The 24644-nt window shown below is 43.9% G+C and overlaps 1 protein-coding gene across 1 annotated transcript in view; it reads right to left on the bottom strand.

The window, feature by feature from the left end:
* Positions 1-24644, bottom strand: part of cntn2 (contactin 2) — a 53598-nt gene that overhangs the window by 12390 nt on the left and 16564 nt on the right. Inside the window, exons 2-13 of the mRNA XM_037764909.1 lie at positions 12977-13146; positions 10752-10893; positions 10328-10503; positions 10083-10178; positions 8929-9141; positions 8378-8480; positions 8011-8192; positions 7713-7849; positions 7084-7213; positions 6650-6800; positions 1996-2123; positions 1000-1175 (exon numbers count right to left, since the gene is read on the bottom strand). Coding sequence (XP_037620837.1) covers positions 1000-1175; positions 1996-2123; positions 6650-6800; positions 7084-7213; positions 7713-7849; positions 8011-8192; positions 8378-8480; positions 8929-9141; positions 10083-10178; positions 10328-10503; positions 10752-10893; positions 12977-13037 — 1695 coding nt within the window. The 5' untranslated portion in view covers positions 13038-13146. The remainder of the gene's footprint in view (positions 1-999; positions 1176-1995; positions 2124-6649; positions 6801-7083; positions 7214-7712; positions 7850-8010; positions 8193-8377; positions 8481-8928; positions 9142-10082; positions 10179-10327; positions 10504-10751; positions 10894-12976; positions 13147-24644) is intronic.

Genomic DNA, 24644 nt, shown 5'->3' with positions numbered 1-24644 from the left:
GAGTCTTTACCCGCTAAAGACGAGGCTTAACCCGCTAAGGACGAGTCTTTACCCGCTAAAGACGAGGCTTAACCCGCTAAGGATGAATCTTTACCCGCTTAAGACGAGGCTCTACCCGCTAAAGACGAGGCTCTACCCGCTAAAGACGAGCTTCCCCCGCTAAAGACGAGACTTAACCATCATATGTAGCATCATATGTGTCCCCCTGCCCCCACCCATGGTAGAAATGAAACCTACATCTTCGAAGTGGCTTTCTGATTGGCTGCTGTTTGTGATCAATAACGAGACCTAATTAAAGTCTGAATGTCAAAATTCTAACTTGTTTAACATTCATAAATATAATTCATATTCACATTTTTGCTCCCTGGGAAACTAATGCTAATGATATTCCATCTGTACAGTTTAATCTAATCTGTTATTGGGCATTCAATGACATGCTTTTTTAATGAACCATAATCAACACTGATATTCAGGGGAGACAATTAGCCTACATTTTAATTGATAGGGGGCGGTAAGGGACCTGGATAATAGATCCAAGCAGTTATTTGTGATATCCACCTCAAGGGAAGACTGCTGAATTACTTTCAGACCAAACACAGTTTAAGTTTTCAGAGTTTGGTAGAAAGAGTAAAAGGCCATTAGAAAATATATAATCACTAAAAAAACAATGTTCATCCTCTTCAGTACAGCCAGAAAGAAAAGCTGTGATCAAAGAAGCAGCTATTTATTTTTCATGAGAATTATGGTTACTTACAACCTCAAAGCTCAGGTGGATTCTGCTAATGGCCGATCGTGGTTATTTGCTGAAGCCTGAATGAAATTAAAGACAGCCTCAATGATGTCCCCTCTTCCCCTACTACTGCCTCACAAAACCTCCTGCCCAATGTTTTAACAACCACACCGCAATGATTAACCTCCATGCAGTAGCATGGTTCTGCAGGGTTTCCAGTCTTACACACAAAGTACCAACTTCTCTCCACTACGCCTCACAGGACTCACCCCCTCCACCCGGTGGTACGGACCGGCAGAGTCCTCCAGGTCCAGCAGGACCCCGTTGAGGGCCCAGGTGAAGGTCAGGTCCATGGTGGGGTCGTGGGAGGCGTGACACTGCAGCGTCACATTTTCCCCTTGGTTGATGTCGGCGTTGGAAGGAGCCAGCGTGATCTTAGTGGCATCTGTACAGTTTGGGAACAAAATGAAAGCTGATTCACATTCTAACTAGCACCCATACAGATATCTATTTGAAATTCTTAAAAATAAATAATTAAATCTTTACTACAAACAGTCAACATATTTGATGAGGATACATTTTGACACTTTTTAAGTTAGAATTACCGCCCTGCGGTAGTATGCCTCCGCCAACCAGTCAAGTTGCAAGTTTACATCCATGTCTGTAATCACTTCATCATTTTATCCTATTAGAAATTTGTGCGAAATTGTCATAATAAGGATATGAATTCTTAAGTTATGACCAAAAACGTGTTGTGAGGTCACCAGGTGACCTTTGACCACCAAAAATGTGAATTAAAAACAAATATCTGGTCCGCTCTCAAGGTTCCATGGTGGAGAGGAGGGCGTGTTGCTCTGGCTCTATCTACCTGCAATAGGATAATAAGCCAATATTGTATATGAGCGCGGCTCATTTATTCGTCATTCGTGATAATATTTATTTTTGCAAATTACTTGGGATTTAAAATGTGTTTTTATCTTTAAGAATTCAATTTAGATTAAAATATAGAATAACATTTAGGCCATACACTGTAAAACAAAAGAATAAAAAAACAGACGAACAAAAAAAGCCTTTACAGTTCTGGAGGTATATATGAAGTCTGTTTGAAGCCAGAAAATTCAGCGTTGTTGTTGAGTTGAGGAAGTCTGGATGGAGCGGTCACAGCTGACATTTCAAGCGTTAGTTTGTTGCCGTTTTTAAAACCACAAGGCTTCTGCCGTTGGATGGTTTGCTTCAGTGTGTGTGTAATGTGTGTTAGTGTGTACCTCTGACAGACAGGTGTCCGGTACTGTTGGCTTTTCCCAGGTAGTTTTCAGCAAAGCAGGTGTACTTCCCTTCGTCCGCCCTGCTGATGTTGTGGATCCATAAGATGCCGTCTGGAGTAACTGTGACTCTGAGAAGACGAGCATACGGAGAGTAAAGAGCGCCCACAGCTGGCTGACTACTATACTGCTACCAACTCAATGCAAAATACTGAAAACAACTCTCATGTAATCCAATACATCACAAACTATTCCCTCAAATATCATCACAGAACATGGACATTATAGGCATCACAAAGATGAGTGCTAATGTATTACATTGTGTTGTATGGAGCAGGTGTTCCTGTTATTGTGTCCACCTGCAGCTCTCACTTTATGTTATCATTCACATATTCCCAGCTGGTCTGCTTCAGCCACCAGCCCACTGCTCTAACTCTTCAGACTGCTGCTGTACAACATCACTTTAGTGGTTTAGTGGTTTTAATGGAACACCTACAATATTACAGAGATTTTGGAGTGACATGTCAGACAGCCGTCTCCACCTCCACCATCAAAACACTAAATGAGAGGATGTGTTTTGGAGGAATGCTGCTCATCCCTACAGCAGAGTTGTAGTGGTTTATATCTGAACTAGCTTGCAGGCTTTGGTCCGCAGTGCAGTTTGTTAATTAGAATGCAGCTTTGTGTGTCACTTTCAGCTTCACTGCCAAATAAGTAGCTTAGACATGTCGGCCAAATGTGATTGTCTGACGGCTTATGTTTTGTCTTCTCTGCTGGATATTGTTGTAAAGCTGTGTGTGAGTAAATCATCAGAACAGCTAGGGATGATAGAACACATTGTTTCCTGTACTAAAACAATCTGGAGTTGAATTAGTCTGAGGCTGTCTGCCAGACAGAGCTCATATTAAGTATCATTTCCATACTACAGAACGGCGTACCTGTAAACAGCTACTCATTTAGCTTGGTGGTTTGTAGCTGTAAATGACTGGCAGTTTAACACCCACTCTGCTGCTTTAGCACTGAATGAGTGAATGTGACTGATGTGTTTGGACTACGGGAGGACGGTGTAGTCCATTAGGTGCTGTCAATCAAATTAAAACTAAATGGGTAACTGCGTAACTGCCTCTTCAATTCATCTGATGTAATCCTCACTATTTTGAAAGCTTAAACCCTTAAAAGCATGTCAAGCGACTGACACTTAGTAGAGTGTTTGCTGACCACTTATAGAGACAACGACGATTCACAGGTAGAACAACATTAAAGGGAAAATTCGACGATTTTCAACCTTATTATCTACCGATATTATATCTGAGTTAGGAATGTGAGAAATGGCTGCAGTTCTTGTCGATATATTTTCTGTGTCTGTTCTTCCTGCATCCAGTGACGTCATAGTAACGTTGTAGAAGGCGAGAAAGAACTACAAAATGCTACTTCAGCTCTGGTAGTTGTGGGGCACAATGCCCCATTTTTACAGTGTTTTTGCTGACTCAGATATTAGAGAGGCTGCTCGAGGCTGCTGCTGCAGCGGGGAGGATATGGCCGCTGGGAACCCTCCAGAACCTGAGCTGCCGAGAGCAAAACACCGACCGGTGGAGCCTTTGCTCAAATTGCCCTCCGATGCCAACAGAAACAGAATCATTCTGCTGTAATGAATGTCAGCGTGGGCACTTTTTGTTGGATGCTGTCGCAGACGACAACCCAGAGAGAGAGAGAGAGAGAGAGAGAGAGCCGTGTGAGCTTTGCTGTGCATGAGTTTACCTCCTCACTGGGACAGAAGTGTGCTGGAGACCTTCTCCAGAATCTTCATTGTCTTTTCCAGATAAACTGGAAATCTAAACTGGAAGAGACAACCGAGACCAGCAGGGCGATATTTGTCTTTGGATTTCGCTAATTTAATGGTGTGCCTCTGGAGAAGGAGAGAGAGCCGCCAACGAGCCGCCAATGAGCCACCAATGAGCTACCAATGAGCCGCCAATGGGCCGCCAATGAGCCGCCAATGAGCCGCCAATGAGCCGCCAATGAGCCGCCAATGAGCCGCCAATGGGCCGCCAATGAGCCGCCAATGAGCCGCCAATGAGCCGCCAATGGGCCGCCAATGAGCCGCCAATGGGCCGCCAATGAGCCGCCAATGAGCCGCCAATGAGCCGCCAATGAGCCGCCAATGAGCCGCCAATGGGCCACCAATGAGCCGCCAATGAGCCCCCAATGGGCCGCCGGGTACGGCAGAGAGATACAGTGGGGGGGGGAAACAGCCTGTAGAGCTGGCATATTTTCACATCTTACTCTGTGAATTTAGGATTTATTTTGACCAAAATAAATGATCTGTCCAGTTTGAATGAAGTGTGTTACGATGACTCTTAGTTCGGCGTAAGAGAGAAACATGAATTCAGAAGGTGTACGTTTGTATATTCCTGTTTAGGTGTAGGAATGTTTCCTTCATTGTCCCTTCATTGACATTTTGTGAGTTTATTTTCTTTATTTATCAGACTAAAACAGAGCTTGTGTAACATAGCAAACTCGCCGCTCATGCGCAATGCATCCTGGTACATGCAGGCACAGCCGGCACGCCTCCACGAGTAGGAGGAATCAGCTTTCTCGGTCAATACAGCACGCACTGGGGAATTTATTTCTTCAGTGAACTACATTTACCATCAGCACTGACGGGACATCACATAAAAAGGTGGCGAATTATCCCTTTAATATCAGGTGGACAAGACTTTGCCTCTACATTGTGTGTCCATCCTAAACCCTCTGAATCAATACGACACACACCAACACTCAGGTGGTTACAGACTCGTCCTGCAGCTGTGACAGAATCTGATGAAATCAACAGTAATAAATCCTGCGATGCATACACACGTATGGTACCGTAGGTACCTCCATGTAGAGCTAAATCATTCAACAGTTGACGTGAGTTAAAGGTTGTTCTTTTATTTAGCTGCATCTCTCAGATTGAGCAGAAACCAAAGGCTTGCTTGCCCTGCAGATGATGACATCGCTGTAGCTTCCGTTGTTTATCGCTTGAACCTGAAGTTGCGAGAGTGGAGCTGTGAATTTCGTCGTTAGACTGAGGCAGGGTGAGACTGCGGCGATGACCTCGCTATCAAGAGAATGTAGCGCCTGCTGCGATATGAGTAACTCACACATTTAGGAGACATACAGTGATGTGTAATTCAACGAGAAACATTCTCATCATAGTTTCATCACTGGTACACCTACAGTACGTGTGAGTAATGATGATGACTTACACCTCCAGGTTCCTACTGTACCTGAGCTGGAGCTTCATCTGGATTAAAACAAGAAATGTAAACGGTATGGACTGCTGTATGAGACTACTGTATACCTAGAAAGCACCATTTCTTGCAACCCCTTGTTTGCAGACACTTTAGACTTTGGTAGTAGATTAAATCAATGGTGTAGTACAATCTACAGATTGGAACTAAGTGCTTTGTGTGAAAATGATTTGTTTATGAGACGTTTTAAGTTAATCTACAGGATCAATAGCTTGGCTGTGTAGTTAATGGATGGTTTGTTGGCTTTATAAAGATCTTACAGCATATAAAACATTAATAGACAAAGATGTACAACATAGGAAACCATTGACAGAAATCTGAGGCTTCTTTAGGCAACATGTGCTGCTTTTGGACTTGTATTGGCAGATATTTAAAGGCACACTGTGTAGCATTTGGAATATATGATTAATAAGTTTTCTTTAGTGTATAATCACCTGAAAATAAGAATCATTGTGTTTTCGTTACTTTAGAATGAGCCGTTTATATCTACGTAGGGAGCGGGTCCTCTTCACAGAGCTGGCCGCCATGTTTCTACAGTAGCCCAGAACGGACAAACCAAACGCTGGCTCTAGAGTGGAACATTCCCGTTTTCACGTTTTTTTGGCATCAGCCAACGTAGTTCTCCGATACGCTTGGCACACTTGAGAAGTTTCAGTTGGTTAAAATCTGCAACCTCGCCGCTAGATGCCGCCAGATCCTACACACTAGACCTTTAAAGAGACTCTATGTAAGAATCAGAAATGTCTTGTTAACAGCGACACCTGTGGCCGTTACGTCAACGAAAGTCAGCGTCCTGTTGCTCGCGCTTGTGCTCGCTCTACATAGACATGAACGAGCATCCGTCAAAACAGTGAGGTGACACACGTCAGCTAAAAGCACAATATCACTCTATATTTCAGCTGTTTGGCAGTAATGTTAGCTGACCAGACGAAGGTCTCTCCATGAATCAATGCTGATACTGTGTAGTCCTGCTTCAGCCTCCCGTCTTCTACAGTATGTAGTGTACGCTCATGCACGTGAGAGGTGGAGCAAGAGAGCGAGTGAGAACGAGCATTGTTATTCAGTAAAACACTGAGGTGCAGGCCTCATCCTACAGTATACAGCATGATATTCTGTACAGCAGTCAACTGATGACTTCCTGTTCTGTATGCATATCCAGGTATCCTGTTTATTTCATGCTGTATGTTATGCTGAGCCTCATAGTTTCTCTATTTCACAGCACGAGTCTTCCTAAGGACAAATACCCTCGGGAAGGAAATGAGTCATATAGATATTGATAAAGATGACCAGTCTTTGTTTTACATGGTTTTAAAATGTGAATCAAATGCAGTGTATGTATGAACATGAGGTTAACTCAGTATTACCTGGTGCTGTTGGTGAGCAGCTCTGTCCCACGGCTCCAGAACAGGCTGGGCTTCGGGGCGGCTCGAGGGCGACACTCGATCATCACCTGTCCCCCCCTGGCTGCTGGGATCAGTCTCCTTACTGGATTCAACCTGAAGTCTGGAGCCTGAACTGGAAGGACGGGAGGCAGGAGAACAGCACAGAGGGGGGACAGTGATACAGTATTAAATCATATTCATCTTAATTTTGCATAAATACAAGGGAAATGCGTACTTTGTGTTCTTTACTGATGTAGGTCTTAATGTTGAATAGTTTTATGAGGTATAATATGATATTCTTATTCAGAAATCTAATTTTGGGAATGAAAAGTTAAAAATAATAACACTAAATAATAAAAACAGTATATTGAGTGTCAATGAGGGAAACAGAAGATAGTACTTCCTTGGACTTGTACCTTGGACTCTGAGCTCAGCAGTGGAGTAGATGGTTCCATGTTTGTTCTCAGCCACACACTGGTACATCCCAGAATCCTCCAGGGCCAGGTTATTGATCTTAAGACGAGCCCCATTCACCTCTGCCCGGTCCTGGTTAGGGAGAGGTAGATGTGGGAGGTAGAGAAAGAAAGAAAGAGAGAAAAGCAAGAGAATGAAGGGAAGGAAAAAAGGATGTGTGAGCTGGGAAACATACAGTACATGTATTCTGCATATGTGTGCTGCTGGGGTGAATGGGAACTGAAATGTCACAATACATTCTACACCAATTCACATTATTCCCTCTACTTTGACTTTATTGTGAATGTGACGATTGGAACATTTCACATCAGCACCCAGTCGTTCACAACAGGGAAAACTCTATCCGTACTATTCCTCCTAGTTGAATGCCAAGTTAAGAAGAACTTGAGTTCCTGCGTCTCCTCTAGTTTTATAAGAAATGGCAGAAAATAGGACCTTTTCTGGGTTTAATGGATTCTCTAATTCAAAGGAAATGAACTTTCTGTGGGTGAAAGTATTCCCTAAAAAACAGCAGTGCTTTAACATGACTTTGTGTGTGGATGTATATAGTACAGTATGCTGTGCATGATACCTGTGTGGTGAGTGGATGTCCGTTGCGTAGCCAGCGTATGGAGGGTCGTGGTTTACCGGCAGCAACACAACCCCAGAGAAGCTCCGAACTGATCTCCACCTCTGAGTCGCTCATCACCTGCAACCACTCTGGTTGAGCTGGAGGTTTGGAGAAGAAAGGTACGAACAGAGACGGTATAAATGGCATTCAATGAATAGAAACACAGTGAGGAAGTGAACTATAAAGGTGCATTACAGCAAGACGTTTTGTCCCTTTTCATAAGTGGAATATTACGTAACGCTGCTGGTACATTGTTTACCTTGCACACTGATGCGTCCCTGGTATGTGTCACTTCCCTCTGAGTTGTAGGCTTCACATTCGTAAACGCCCTCGTCGTCGAAGGAGAGGTCTGGCAGGATGAGGGTGGGACCCTCGGCACTGGAGCCTGCCTTGGACGGCATCAAACCGTCCACCTTCCTCCACCGCAGTTTGGGGACTGGGCTGTGAGAGAGGAGTAAAGGAGAAATGGTAGTTTCAAACTGAAACGGCACAGGGACCAGATGGGGATTCAGTTTAAAGAAAGTTTGAGAGGAAGACGTATCATTAAGACGAGTGTAAAGCTGGACAGGGCACAACCTCTAAACCCAAAATAACCTGCCGACACATGATGCAATGATTTCACTTACTTTCCATAGGCGAAGCACTCTAACTGAGTGGTGTGTCCTGCGAGGGCATAGGTCTCTGCAGGGAAGCGCACTTTGATGTTCGGAGCTGACTTCCTGGGATTGGCTGAAATAAAATACAATTGTAAATATTCATGTTAAATCCCATGCAGATTGTAAAACCTCTTCTTTAATCTAAGAACTGGGTGGTGACATTTGCACCGCCTACTGTGATGTATATCTAAATGTTACACACATAATAAAGAAATTTGCCGTATTAGTGATGTTGGCCTGTATTTTTGTTCTGGAGCAACTTACTTTTACATTACTGACAAGATCGCTGTGAGAGAGTGAGATGTGTTAGCTTTGAGATTTGGTGGATATTCATGATTCATGAATATTCTTTCATTTCTCCAGTGGACTACATTTACCATCAGCACTGATTGGATATCCACAGTAAAGGTGTCCTGTTTGTTAATATTCATTCATCAGTTACACAGTTTTCTGCAGACCTCTGTGCTGAAGCTACATGTGGCTGCTAATAAATCAGTCAACCAGCTGCAAAGCCTTCATACCATCAGGCAGCACAGTGAGCTGGTTGGCCTTGCTGAAGGTACTCTTGGTGCTGATGTCCATGTTGATGGTGGTGAAGCAGAAGTAGTTCCCGGTGTCGTTGGGCTCCGCTTTAGCCGCGTACAAGTTCCCCGTTACCTGTGACACGAACCAGCGGCCGTCGTCCTGCTTGATGAAGTTGGGAAACTCGTTGATTAACCAGCGGTAGGACAGAGCTGGAGAGGAGACAGGTTGGGGCAAATCACATTCATTAGTAACGCAGACGGAATGCACCGGGTTGTACTTACTGCCATCCTGCCAATGCTCACATTTCAATATGGAAACGGTCAGCAGAGTCATTTCGTTTCATATTTCACCCTCATGCCAAAAGAGGTTCATACTTCTGCTCATTTAAAACACTGTGACCTTTGAACCCCCCCCCCCCCCGACAGCTTCAGGCTGTTGTAGGTTTTCTGACAGTTAGGTTCTCAGTGAAAGAAAACTTAAGAAAAAATATTTCCCAGCTGACAGCACATCATCTTCTAGGTCAGGGGTCAGCAACCTTTACTATCAAAAGAGACATTTCAGGCAAAAAAAAAAAAAAACTGTCTGGAGCCGCAAAACATTTGAGCATTGTGATGAAGGTAACACAAGTATAAATCTAAGTATATAGTATAAAAGTATAAGTCTAATGCAGTGAGGGCCATTGAGGAAAACAAATCTGAGATTTCGAGAATAAAATCATAACTTTACGAGAAAAAAAGTCGTAACATTACGAGAATAGTCATAACTTTACGAGAAAAAAAGAAAATAACACGTAAAATTACTACTTTATAACATTATGACTTTATTTTCATAATATTACGACTTTTTTCTCATAATTCTATGACTTTATTCTCGTGATATTATGACATTATTCTCGAAATCTCATATTAATTTTTTTTCCTCAATGTGGCCCTAATACTCCGTCGCACCGTCGTACCATAGACCTACAACAATGATAAATAAAAATGAAAATGTAAACAAAAAACAGTTATTCATTTCCATTTTTAAAAATTCGCAGGGAGCCACAAATGTGGCTCCGGAGCCGCAGGTTGCTGACCCCTGTTCCAGGTGGTTTAAAATACTAAATTACTAATGTGAAATTTTCCAGGTTTACCAGGAAGTAGATGGATACCTGGGTAATGTGTCGGGGGCTGGCAGGCCAGGAAAGCTCCTATGCCTTCATACGCTGTCTGAGGACTCCTGCTGTCCGGAGGGAAGTCATGGAGGTCTGGAGAAACATTCAAAGGTGTGAAGTAGACAAGAGAGAAAGGAATGGAAGAAAACGATTACTGTCACGTTCAGATCGTAACAGAAGCTTCTTCTATCTCTGCCAATGACTGCCACTCGGGTAACTCAAACAGGTCTGTTCTCACTCACAGCCAAATTTGAGGTTAGCTGCTCGGCTGATGATGGTGCCGCAGCGGTTGATGGCCAGACACTGATAAGAGCCCGTGTCTCGAACAGACTCGGGGCTGCTGATCACCAGGTTGCCGGCCACCAGGGTGTAGCGCAGGTCCATACCCAGCGGGACCTCTGTGCCGTTCACAAGCCATCTGCGAGACAAAGTGATGAGAACACAGCAAATAGGAGGTAATAAACATTAGTGACAACCACAAGGTTTCAGAGTGGCAGAGGCTCAGCGTGAAAGAGTTGCCTCGTGGGTAACCCATGCTGATGTCGTTTTGAAACATGAGTCTGTTCTGGTGTGTGTGTGTGTGGGGGGGGTGTCAGAACATAGATTGAACACAGCTAGAGAGAGCCTGTGTGTGTGTGTGTGTGTGTGTGTGTGTGTGTTACCCACCTGTAGGATGCAGCTGGACTAGCTCTGGCCTGACAGCTGAGAGTCACCTTGCCTTCACTGAGGCCCTCTGGGTAGATTAGACCGTTTGGCTGTTCTTCAAACACTGGCCCGCTGTCATGACCCGATACACACACGTCTCCACCTGGAAACAACATTTTTAACACAACACACTAAATCAGACACCGAACCCTGTGCCAGAAACGTCCCGATGCTGAGGACCTATACAGTTGTGTCCTGGACAATTCTATTGTGTCCTCATATACAGTAACTCCTACCAGCCAAGCCAGCCTTTTACTGATTTACTGGCTGACTGATTCACTTTGAAAAGCTTAAAGGTTGGCCCACACTAAAAGATTTTTTCAAATCTTAACAGATGTTGAAATGTGAGAGGCTTCACGTTTGGGGAGCCGTCACGTCGTCCATCTTTTTTTATACAGTCTGTGGTGAAGAATTAGAGTTGTGAGAACTGTTCAAAACGTCTCGGATGAACTACAGCCCAATGTCAAAGATTTGATTTAAAATGTGAAAAGCTACACACCCCCTTCACGCTGTAAAGCTTTATGAGCCCTATAAGGAATAAGCCTTTATCGTGTAGTCTGGCTTGAAATGCAGGTCTAATGGAAGACATGCATCTTTAACAGTCTAGTCAGTCTGCAGTCTCTCCTTGAAGCCAGATGCATTATTATCTGAAGGATTAAAAATGCCCAGACACTGCGGGGAGACTAATACAGCTTAATCATTATACAACACTTCAGCTCAGCATGAACACTGCACCAGCTGCAAAATGCCAAGAAATGTAGAATGCATAACACAGAATATTAAGTTTTCTTTTTTTTTTTATCCAAAGTTGGAAAAGCAGAGTGATTGGATTGTCTAAAATAAATGATATTTACATTGTTGTAAAAGGTTTTAGGTGCAAAGTGAAGACTGATATATCCTTGACATCCATCCTACTGATTTGAGACATCGTTATAATAGCTGGTCTCATTTATGTTCCTTCGTACAAGTAGGACAATCCAGGTCAAATTTGTAAATTTAATGAATTTTACTTGAACCCCCTAGCCTAAAACCTGAGTCACATTCAGTTTGGGGTGACACAATACATTTCAATGGCGTAACAGGGCATCTCAGAAATACTGCTGCTGAGACTGTCCAAGGCCGAGTAACAAGGGGTTTTAAACCTGGGTTGTATTTCTGTTGAAGGGTGGAGGAGGACAGGAGGGAAGGGTGAGAGTAAATCTGTTCTCCAGGTACGAGGGTCCATCCATCACTACTGTACAGCAGGCTCCTCACACACTGCTCTGAGCTGTGTATCTACCGTACACAACTGTAACCCAGTGCATTGTGGTTCTAATGGTGTCAGTCCAACCAGGTTTCCTAACCGCGAGGGGATTTTGTCATTACACTCTGAAATGCCTCCCCTTCAGCAATTCCCTTCAGCACAGAGGAAAACATCTTACACCGTATCTTTATCCCCACATCAGTCTCCCAGTCGGTCTCAGAGTAAACATCACATTCAGCTTTCTAACTGAGCATACTACGATAATATATGTCCATCCGTATGTAACGGATGAAAAGTTGGCAAAAGAATGTGAATTAGTTTCCAACATCTTGTTAAATGTCTGGAGAGGTTGTATCATGATGACAGACTTACTGTAAAACACAATCAATAACTGTGTTAGTGATGGAAAGTACATTTACTCCAGTACTGAACTAAAGTACAATTGAGATTTATACTCGCACTTTATTTCACAATTTCCATTGTTTTCTACTTCACTACATTTCAATGACAAATATTGTACTCAACTACATTGACTTGACAGATATAGATACTATATTACTACTATTATAGATACTTGATTAACCCATATTTTTGCGGGACGGCAGTGACAATTGGCACTCATAACAGGTCGGGTGGGTGGGACGCGCACAGGGTCGAGAATGATTGCAACATCTTTTACTGTGTTGCAGTATAGGGGCATTTGTGGGGATACAGTGATCCGCAATTTAAAAAGAATGTGGGACTCGGCCCCCCTACTGCTGGCGCCCAGGGCCTGGCCCACTGTATATTAGGGTTGGGTGACATGTTAACATTTTCCAACCGGCCATCGTCAGCCCAACACAGCAATTGCCCATATATTTGCGTAGGTGTGTGTTTTTGTGTGTGTGTGTTCTGAAAACCCCACATGGACATGCATGTTAGTTTGAGTTGAAGTAGAACTTACCGACAGCCTCCTTCAGGGCTACCGAGCTGAGGACCAGCAGACACAGCAGGCGCTCCATCATCTGGATCCAGCTGGATTACAACAGGTTCCCAAAACAGATCAGGAGCAGGGATCAAAACCTGTTCACCTTATCTCATAGGAGGAAGAGGAGGCGTTCGATCTAACCGAGCCTGTGCAGGAAAAAGAAGAACAAGATTACTTACATGGCAACTCCTATAGCTCTTTGGAGGAATTAACTTCATTAAGCACTGATTGCTTAAAAATATGTAATTAAATTTGACTCCTCATCCATCACTAAAATCCAAGAGGCAACCTCCGGGTCTGAGAAGTGAAGCCAAAGCTGAAGTGCCTTATTTTGCATTCTTTCTAACAGCCAGCAGGGGGCGACTCCTCTGGTTGCTAAAAGAAGTCTGATTGTATAAAAGTCTATGAGAAAATGAATCTACTTCTCACTTGATGAGGAGGATAATGATGATGAGGATGATGAGGATGATGAGGATGATGAGGACAAGGAGTCGGCTGATAATTTTTTTCTGGTAAGTACATTTTGTTTGAAGCCTGTTTTCCACTAACCAAAATGAGCATCCCGATTAACATCAAAGTTAACGTGAATTATGGATGTACCTCGCTAACCACGCTAGCTAGCCAGTGCTAGTGTTAGCTGGTAACTTAGCGTTTGCTATGCTAACGGTACCTAGCTCCACCCTGTCGTCCAAATATAGTCACTTCTGGCTCCAAAAAAACAAGATGGTGACGGCCAAAATATCAAACTTGCTTCAAAACGTTAGTCCACCAATGAGCGACTACGTCAACGTCTTATATACAGTCTATGCTAAGTACTGGTATCTGTACTATCCCATCAGTCAAACCCTGGTTGTAACAACACATGTTCATAATATGTACATACAGATGTTCCAAAAACATTATTATATTTTTTTTTTTCCTTTCAGTTTGTTATTCTCATTCTTCATTCTTTGATCATCAATTCATCAAACGTTACTGGGAATTAAATGTTGTTTCACATCTGACAAGATACCAACATGAAAACTTCTCAATACATTAAGAGTGAAGCAAGCTCTGCTATTTCAGTAGGGCTCTTCAAGGACCTTAAACTCTACATGTGGTTTTGCTTTGTGAATAAATCTTGATAATCAGACTTTGTTTTTGTCAGCCACACTAGCAGCCTTGTTTCTTTATTGTTCCCAAATAAATAAGATCCATTCAAGTTTTTCTTGAAGGTCAAGCTCCTCCTACCCACAACAACACCCCCACATACAGTGAGCTCCCCTTACTGACAGTTAGAGTTAAAAGAGCCTTCAATGGAAGTAGCTCAAAACTTTGTGGGGACCTCAGATCATTTTTACAATGTATCAAAAATATTAATTCAAAATAGTCCAGTAACCACCATTTGAACTTGAAGTGGTCCTGAACACAGCCCTGCTTCAGGTCAGACAGTCTGTTCACGTTAAAAGAAAAATACATGAAGGATGAAAAGCATTGTTCAGGATATCATATGTACGGAGCACTGCAGTAATACATTAAAAATGCATCTTTTCTTTTGGACATGTGACAGCTCTATGTAGAACCATTTAGAACATGTAGTAAAGAAGCTGATAAGATTGTAAGAAATTGCTGGTTGACTGACATGGTCAGTCGGAGAGTTCTTGAGTCATTAGGTCTCCATTTCGAGGCACTACACTCCCTAAAAGAACAAAGAACACGATGGCATCTGTTGGTGCTCTGCTCTAAAATTTCAAATTCGATCCACTTTTTACCATTTTGTTTAAAAAATCCTACTGTATACTAGGACGCACACAAAGAGTGGTGTTCTTTGCAAACATGTTTCAGTAATAAATGGAAATGGAATTGAATTAGCTGAATGAATTCTTGTTTTTCTGTCCTTGACCTCTCATTTGCACTGCAGCTCTTAATGGCTCCTGACAAAGCCCCCAGTGTGCCTGTCCTCTCATTTGTTGACAGTGAGTCACTACAATACTGGAATTACCGCCTGGCGTTTGTACGCCTCCGCCAACCAGCCAAGTTGCAGTTTACATCCGTGTTTGTCCAAAATGTCATTTTATCCTGTTAGGCATTTGTGTGAAATTGTCATAATTAGCATATGAATTATTGAGTTACGGCCGAAAAAACGTGTTTTGTGAGGTCACAGTGAACTTTGACCGCCAAAATCTAATCGGTTCTTCCTCGAGTCCAAGTGGAAGAAGTCCAAGAAATTCACAAGAATGGGAATGACGGACGGACAACCAATTAAATGGCCTGTTTAAACATGTTCATGTGCGCTCCATGTTGCATTACAGCTCTTTGCTTCTGCTGAAACTGTCTCACAGCTCATTTAAATCAGGGCATTAAACATTATTGTTTACTGCAGCTTTCCAATTAAATTATATACATAACTTATTTAAACCATTAACTATTTATTGGCTTTTTGTTTTCATTGCTTTTTTAAATGCAATTTCTTTCTAATCTTAAAGTATTTGTTAGTTTGTTCTTGCTTTTTTGTTTTTCTTTTAAATGCAATCTTAATATTTTCTTAAGCTCCTCTTAGACTACAATCCCCGCTGGCATTTTATCAAACATTACACCACACACCGAGCATTCCTAACCAAAAACCACAGCAGAAACTGGGGACATATTGATTTCAGCCTCATTTAAAATACCATTTGATTATTATAATCTATATATCTTATACCCAATGTTTAAACTTGTAGATTAAATTGCGATCAATTTTGACTGTTTTCTGAGTGTTTTCTCACTTTCAGCCTAGTCGATTAGTCTAACTTTAATCTTCCGTTTGCATCAGAGTGACACTTGACACTTTAGAGAGACACTTACTGAGATATTGTTTCTCAAAAATTCTCATCTCAAACTGAAAATCAAGCTGAATCTCAAAATATCAATTTGTCACAGTGTGACATCTTCAGGAAATAATGAAACTAAAACACACAACATGAGTGTGTTCTATGCTTTAAGAGGGATAAACTGAAGTAGCTGCAATCTGCCCTTAACTTAACCTTTAGAAAAAACTGTTTGTCCGTCCTCATCCCTCTATTTTCCGCTCTGAGGTTGAGGCTGTTGAAGGGCACTCAAAGACAGCAGCAGAAAAGGTCAAAATGTCTCCACACATTAACAATTAAACTGTGGGACACACACTCTTTATCTGTCCTTCACAACAATGCATCTTTCTCTCTCTCTCTCTCTCTCTCTCTCTCTCTCTCTCTCTCTCTCTCTCTCTCACCTTCATGCTCCATAAAGGAGTTTGACAGCCCAAGGCCATAAGGCTTTCAGGGCTGTGTTAGACATCTGCTGATGGAGCACACGCTCCCTTGAGGACCACACACACACACACACACACACAATACACAATACACAATAGGGCATATCATTTGAATGGAGGTAAAGGAGATGTAAAAGGCTGGGTGGTGGTGGTGGTGGTGGTAGTGGAGAGATATGTGGTCAGAGTTGAAGGTCAAACTTAAAGGAATAACTTTGGCATTTTTCAACCTGGACCTTATTTTCCCATGTTTTTGTGTCAAAGTGAGTCACTAATGGGGACAACTATTTTTTTAAACTGGTCCAGTATTGAGGGAGAACACTGCAGCCGTCAACCACTAATCAGGCTGTGATGTAATGATTTGGGGGCAACCTGGTACCGTCAGTTTACGTCCACTAAAAGTGCTTGTTTACTGCCACTGACAGGCTCAGATTGTTATTAGAAGTGTCTGACAACATTACGGAAAGGAGGACCCTACAGAGAAATATAACTTTTTTCTTCACGTTTGTCTTCCGGCAACAAGTCACATGACGCAATAACAAACAGAAAGCAAAAGAGAAAGGTTTCATTATCCTTTAAAGGTGCTGTGTTTAAGATCTGGCCACCTGCTCCAAACAGATAGGGGGCAGCATTTCACCTCTACTACTGGGTCCATACAATCTAAATCTACAGTGATCAGTTATAAAAAAGCTACTAACTAACAGCAGGGCAAGAATACGAAAAATTCAACCAAACTACTGAAACGCTGAGAGCCAGTCAAAATAACACCGCTATCCGATAATCTTCCCGTGTGGCGTCGGCCTATAGTCTACGTTAGTCATCTGTATGTTTGTGTGCCACTAACAGGGGGCTGTATGGTCTGTTTGGATTTAATCCAAAGTGGCAGATACGAGAAAATAACCCGCACCTTCGTCTCATCCTCCCTGTGTTCAGGAGACCACCCCGCCAGAAGGAGAGCGGTCGGCACTCGGCAGCTCCGGGAGACAGACGCCCAGTCATTGGCCACGGCAACTCGGATTCAGCCAGCTCAACAAACGTGCAAGCTTCTGTCCAACGTCGGCCTCTCTCTGCTGCATTTCTTCGGCCGTTTACTCTAGCTCGAATAAATACAGCCAAAGCACTGTAAAATGTATCCTCATCCATAACATCCTCTGCACTCATATTTTGGGATGCCATTTTTCGCAGTTTACAATACAAGGGAAGAGAACAAGGAAGTTCTGTCTGTCGTGGAGCCCCGCCCTGCATGGCTACCAAGCCCCCAAGGAAGAGCGCCGGTCGTCGATCCCAACTTTCGTAGTGGCCAAACGGCGGTACTGCAACCTCTGTGTCCGTCACGTGATGCATTGGGCCCAAAAAGACTTTTCCCCATAGACTTACATTGGGAAAGAGACGTCTGTAACTCAGCGGATAATTTTTTTGAGGTGAATCAACTTCCCAGTACGAACACTCTAATAGCCCTTATTTAAAAAAATAAGTTTTTAAAGTTGTAAAATGAACTAATAGCTGAATCCAGAGTTATTTCCCTTCCTCTGTTCATGTGAATGAGACCCAGACCGAGGCTGGAGCGCAAGCTGTGACGACGGCGTGACGTTGGAACCCCGTGACCGAGTCATGTGACCGAGCGGACGCTATACTGTGCATGTTCCATGTGCCCAAGATCCGGGTACTTTTCCAGACGGAAGTCGAGCCATTTAGGCTTCATGCGCCACTGAGCAACTTTCATAGGAATGAACGGGGCTCCAACGCTGTATCCAGTTCTCTTATTACATCCATATTGACTACCCAGAGAAGTCCAAGCTGAGTTAGCCTGTAGTTCTTCCTTGCATCCACCACTGACTTGTCAAATGACGGCGCTGGATGCAGGAAGAACAACTGGTTTTGCAGCAGGAGAACTCGGCTCTCTGGGTCAATATATCATGCACTGAGGTATTTCTTAAATGGACTACAATTATCATCAACACTGATTGGACATCCATATAAAAGGCACAGAATTGTCTCTTTAAAAATGAGTTACTAGTTAATCTATGATCAGTTGTACACTTTTGGGACACACCATAAAATTATTAATGAAGGTTCATACTGGGGATGTGCATTCCAAGCAAAAATACTATTCGATAATCACTGGGAATTAGTTGTTTATTTTTCGAAAATCATAACCCGCAACCGCACACACACACACACACACACACACACACACACACAAACAGAGGCAAGGCCCCTCCCTGTTGATTCAGAAATGGAGATGCTGAAAGCGAGAAGCAGCTCATGCATTGACTTCATGAGTGAGACCAGATTGCTGTCGTGACTGGAATCTTGACACACAAGCACACACACACACACACACACATTCTGTCCGTGTCTTTCCATCCCGCTGCATTAAAGGCATCATTAGCACGCTCAGCCAGCTGAGCCGAAGAATCCATAATCTCCAATTTCCCTGATGAATGTGTAGAAGGTGCATCTTGGCGGTGTGCTGTGTTCTGTGTATATTATTGCATCGTCACCTCTGTTACTGTGATGCGATGCCATCGAGGAGAAATGTGGCAATCCTCTCGTCACCGTCTCGTTACCGTACACGGCCCACGCAAATGTGATATTGAAGTTGAGAAGTGATACTTTGGAAAAAAGGATAACTGAGCTGTGTTGTCATGAGCAAAACGCCGTGATCCGAGCCTGTGGTGAGGAACCATGTGGCACTGGGACTTTACAGCAACACAAACAACCTGTTGACTGCACAACCCACTGTGGCTGCTTCCTCTTTCTACCATTCCTACGTGCAATAGGTTAAAATTGGAGGTGACAGGTGACAGGTGACATTTAGAGAAAGAATGAGGAGTGGAGGGAAAGGAGTAAAGGAAGACACATTCAGAAAGGTAAAGGAGAAGGAGTGAACTGCAGAGGAAACAGAGCTGGACATGTCCTCCTCACTTTCATTGTTTCGGGCGGGAGGGAGGGTGGGTGCTACGTTTCCATGACGACACCGTCGGGACAGCTAGCCAGTGGGGCACACTCACATGCACTGAAAGGCACGCGTAGCCGGCCCGGCTATGTCAACAAAGCACAGAGAAGCTCTGATTCCAACACACACACACAGAGGGAGAGAGACTTCATTCTCTGCTCAGGTAGACATTACTCCTCTATATCTTCACATAGACGATAGTTGTTGATGATATATTAATGCTCTGGATGTCGTAAACCCGACAGTCCCTCCGTTTCTCATACCATGCAGACTGTCAGCAGAATGCTCAGTTCTGTTCGTCTGAGTCGTCCTGACCTTATGCATGCAGTGTGTGCTTGTGTGTGTCTAAAGAATAGTAAAATGGGGAAGCAGAGTTTAATCTCTCCTGTCAAGCATTGTTGTGTGAAGACGCCCTTTTGAAAAAGCATTGAGAAATACTTGACATTTGAAAAGTATGATGAGAGGGATTCTTTTGCATTCAGACCAAATGTCTGAGTTTAACTGTGTGTCTGACCCCACTGTGGGGTTTCTATCTCTGTCCATCTATCCATCCATCCATCCAGCCATACATCCATTTTCTTCCACTTATCGGGGGCCGGGTTGCGGGAGCAGCAGGCTTAGCAGGGAATTCCAGACTTCCCTCTCCCCAATAACGTTTTCCGGCTCCTCCTAGGGGACCCCGAGGCGTTCCCAGGCCAGACCAGATATATAATCTCTCCAGTGTGTTCTATCTTTGTGAGAATATTTAAATCGTCCATCTGAAAATGCAAGCAGGGACTTGTTTGCGTATTTCAAGAATCAAAATGTTCCTGTTTGTTCTATGGTTGACCTTCCCAGGAGGCCCTCCATGGATTTTCAGAAACCAGCTCTCTACCTGCGCTGCAGTTCTGATGAAAGAACAGAAACTGTATCCTCAGTTTAGGTAATGGCTCAGCGTTACTGCCAGGACAAGGCAGAGAGATTCCCTCAGTTTGGGTTGTTTTTTTTCTCTTTTGTTTTTAAGTATCAGCTGGCTGGTACACTGCTGGCAGCATGGAGCTGATTTCACAACAAAGGGTTAAAAGCTCGCCCCGGACCACGGCCCAGAGGATCGTCCTCACAGGGTCCTTTAGACCTTTTTGTCTTCCTAGAGAATTTGGCCGGGTGACTTCAATCTTGATTTCATATGCCAGGACCAGTTATTAAGAGGGCTGCTACTACAGCTGCAGAGAGCTCAGTGGCATGTTGATGTTCTCCATCGATCATGTGTCCAACTAGCGAACACTAGATTTCTCTCTGCTTCACTTTGTGCCGTTTTTTTAAACATTTATACCCTATTTTGTAAATAAGATTAATCATCACTCTTCTGATTTAGATGTGGACCTTCCTCGCTGTTGTCTTAACCTGCCAAGTCATTTCAGGTCATTTCCTTGCTTGTTTTTACTGAAGCTGTTTTGCATTTAATTCCTTCTAAAATGACCTGACTGTGATCTCTCAGTCTGGCACTAAGCCATCCTTCTCCGAGTTATACTAACACATCATTAATGGGTGCTGAGTCAAGAGAGTGCTGTGTATCACTCAGTGGAACACCTCCAGGTCTGAGAAGTGAAGCCAATGCTGAAGTGCCTTAAACCTGCATTCTCTCTAACAGCCAGCAGGAGGCGACTCCTCTGGTTGTAAAAAGAAGTCTATGAGAAAATGAGCCTACTTCTCACTTGATTTATTACCTAGGTAAACATTGTAAACATGAGTTTATGGTCTCAATCACTAGTTTCAAGTCTTCTTCAATACAGCATGATGTACATTTAGTAAATTATGTTCCCGTTTAGAGTCAAATAGACCATAAAGCAGGGGAGGCTTTAGGGCATGGCTACCCTTTGATTGACAGCTCGCTACCACGGTGTTGTCCGGTCTGGGAGTAGTCTGTGTTTTTGTATCATGGCGACGGCCAAAATCCCGAACTCTAGGCTTCAAAAGACATAGTCCACAAACCAACGGGGGACATCGCGGTGACTACGTTCACTTCTTATATACAGTCTATGTACATCTGCAGATGTACACAGAGAAGGGGGTTATGGGTATCTATACCAATAGGTCACATTGGCTCACAGAGAAGTTAATGCGCATACTTGCCAAATCTCAACAGTGCGACTACATCCCCGTGCGTCAAACAAGCTGATTGGTTGATCCAACTTCCTGTTGGAAAGTGAATTTGAAGGGCAAAAGAAAAGAAAGGAGAACGAGGCATGTTTTAACCTCCTGTACTCAGAGTCTTAATCATCTAAACATTATTCTGTAATGAATTGATTGAGATCACTAACCACTAACACACAAGCAAATGTTACAATTAGTCATTAAAAAATAATGAACAGCTAAAGCCCTTAAAGCTGCGCTGGGAATGCAGTTAATTAAAAAGAAGCAAATCTTGTCTAAAAGCATCCTGATCTGATCCACCAACAGAAATGTGAACAATATAAATTCAGACCACCGAGCAGATCGAGCATCTAATTAGCCCTCCGGGGTAACTCCTACGCTTCAGCGTACGCCGTGTACCTGCCGACAGTTATGCAAGTTAGGCATTAATTGATCGACCACACGCAGGGAAAAACACAATTACTGCGACATTAATGGACGGAAAGAATGAGCGATCATATCAGGACATGCTGAACTGTTCAGGTCTCTGAAAACTGAAGAAGACATAGTGCATAATAAGCACAGTCCTGAGCCAGTATCCAGGCAGCCAACCGGAGGGGGGGGGATTTACATCTTCATACTGTCTGCTGCACCCTGACCCGGCTATTAGTTTCCCATCCACTAACAAGGAGAGTGAGGCGCCTGAGAGCGGGATGACTTCATGCACACTGTGTCTGACTTCATCAGGACACAGAGAAACACATCTATTATCTGTCTGTGTCTGAGTGTGTGTGTGTGTGTGTGTGTGTGTGTGTGTGTGTGTGTGTGTGTGTGCGTGTGTGTGTGTGTGTGTGTTTGTGTGTGTGTGTGTGTGCGTCTGATCATTACGGAACAATAGTGGGTCTATGAGTCTCTTTGGCCACCTCTGGCCCTGTTAAACAGAGAACCATTTACTGAAGGGCAATCCACACTTCCAACACTGATACACATGTGAAGAGCACACAGTGAATGACTGCTGTACCACTGCAGCACGACTCACAGAACCCACTCTAATCACAGAACCCACTCTAATCACAGTCACTTGACGTGACGTGAGTGAGGAACTGAGTTGACATATGTCCTCTCTACCTTAGCATATAAATAGGGATGCACCGATACCGATACCAGTATCGGGTATCGGGTATCGGGTCCGATAGTGTGCTCATGTACTCGTACTCGTACTCGCAAAACAGCTCCGATACCACTTTACGGCAGCGTGAGGTTAACCTCTCATCACCATCTTTCGGGTCCTCACACTCCACCGCCCTGACAGTGCGGGAGAGACGGGTGCGGGTGGTGCGCCCGACCCCTCGGGGCCTGGATCCCGCCTCATCCGGCGCGCGCCGGCCCTCACTTTCATTGCACCACGGGGTTTTGCTTCCACCCTCTGACTCGCGCGTATTTTAGACTCCTTGGTCCGTGTTTCAAGACGGGTCGGGTGGGTTGCAGACATCGCCGCAGACCCCTGGCGCCTTTTACGTGGGCCGAGCCTCGCCATGGGGGAACGACGCGGTTGACAGAGGACAGTCCGCCTCGGTCGACAGTCGCACCGGGAGCAGGGAGCCCCGTCCCTCCCTGGCTGGGAGAGAGAGGGCGCAGCGTGCACTTTGGTCACGGCCCCGGGAAGCACCTTCACCCCGAGCCTTTCGAAGCCGACCTAGAGCCGGTCGCGGCGCACCGCCTCGTATGCGAGACTCCCCAGGCTGCCGTGTGTCGCTCACACCCTCCAGCTGGCTTTTAACGAGGGTCTTTTGGCACAGAGAAGTACTGGTATCGGTACTCGGTATCGGAGAGTACCCAAATGTAAGTACTTGTACTTGTACTCGCTCTGAAAAAAAGTGGTACCGGTGCATCCCTACATATAAAGGGTTCATAAAAGGACACACCTAGTTAATAAACATTAGTCTGTAGTCAATACTGTCACAAATCAAACCCACTGAAACTTAAGTGCATAGGCTAAATACATTTTCAAAATAAGAGACTCACATCTGGATCTCAAAGAGACCATCAACGCTCCACCTCTTTGTCCATTTTCGGATTAGCTGGAATTGTCACTGCCAAGATGGAGATGACCAGAGAGCTTCAATGCTTCCTTTATTATCTCCTTTAGCATAGGAGACACTGGACCATTCTTTTACCGCGGTTGTCTTTTCCTAAATCCTTCTGAATTCTCTTTCACATCTTTCCTTGACCTCATGACGTTTTCCATCGAGGTCAAGGAGAAGCGGTTAGAAAAAGACGTTAGGATGTAATGTTTTGACTTTTTGACCGCAGCCTACATCCGTCCATATTTTATACAGTCTGTGGTTCACAACTGTCCAAATGAACCGCACCAGAGTTTGTTTAAAACGGAGTAAATGTTGGTTTGTGAAAGTGCCCAGTGCCAACTTTCACTGGTTGAGCTCCATACACACAAATAGGTTAGCGAACAAACAAACTCACACACACACACAAACAAGCACACACCTTAGTACACTCTCTCCTCTCGGCCTCGTTGTTCTATTTTCTTCCCTGGCTGAAGGACAAACACCACAGCCTCAGTGTGTGTGTGTGTGTGTGTGTGTGTGTATTTGCAGATGTGAGGTGTCGTAGCCTATGAACACCGGATGTGTGACTTTTGACCTCAGTTATAAGTGCTTTCTCTCAGTAGTCACCACCATGTCCTCTAACTTCCTGTCCTGACTTCTGACTGACCTCGGGCCAGAGAAGGCTGCTGGCTGGAATAAGGTCAGCGGTGCACCCGGGGCCACGGGTGGACAGCTTGGCCATTGAAGTTCTTAAGAGACCACTGTGTGTTTGTTCTCTCCTTCTGGGCCTTTATTTATCAGATGTCTCAGTGAAGGAAATAAGTCCAAAAAGTGACCCAATATTCTCAGAGTGACACACATTGGGTCCTACTTTTAGACAAAAGTAACCTTGGAAAGTCATCCTTCTGGGTTTAGGAGAGGCGCAAGTCTTCCCTAACCTGTCCAAGCAGGCACTGACATATAAACATATTGGTTGAATATAAAGTCTTTAGGACTGATTTGGTCCAGGATGCAATCACATTCATTCAGTTAGAAATAAACTGTAGCCAGTCCGCATAAAAAAAGGTCTTGCAATTGTGCCTAGCTTGCATTTGACAACCTGAATGAAGAGCAAAAAAAGGTCAGGTCCACATTTTCTAAAGTCCGTCTTCAAAATATACTCCGGGGCTCCTACGCGACCAAAAATCTGTCAACTAAACATTTTCATTGGTCGCACCGGTGCGCCTGACATTTACCAGGTCT

This window comes from Sebastes umbrosus, chromosome 1 (assembly GCF_015220745.1).
Source record: "Sebastes umbrosus isolate fSebUmb1 chromosome 1, fSebUmb1.pri, whole genome shotgun sequence".
Classification (NCBI taxonomy): Eukaryota; Metazoa; Chordata; class Actinopteri; order Perciformes; family Sebastidae; genus Sebastes; species Sebastes umbrosus.
This window is presented reverse-complemented; position numbering and strand designations above follow the sequence as displayed.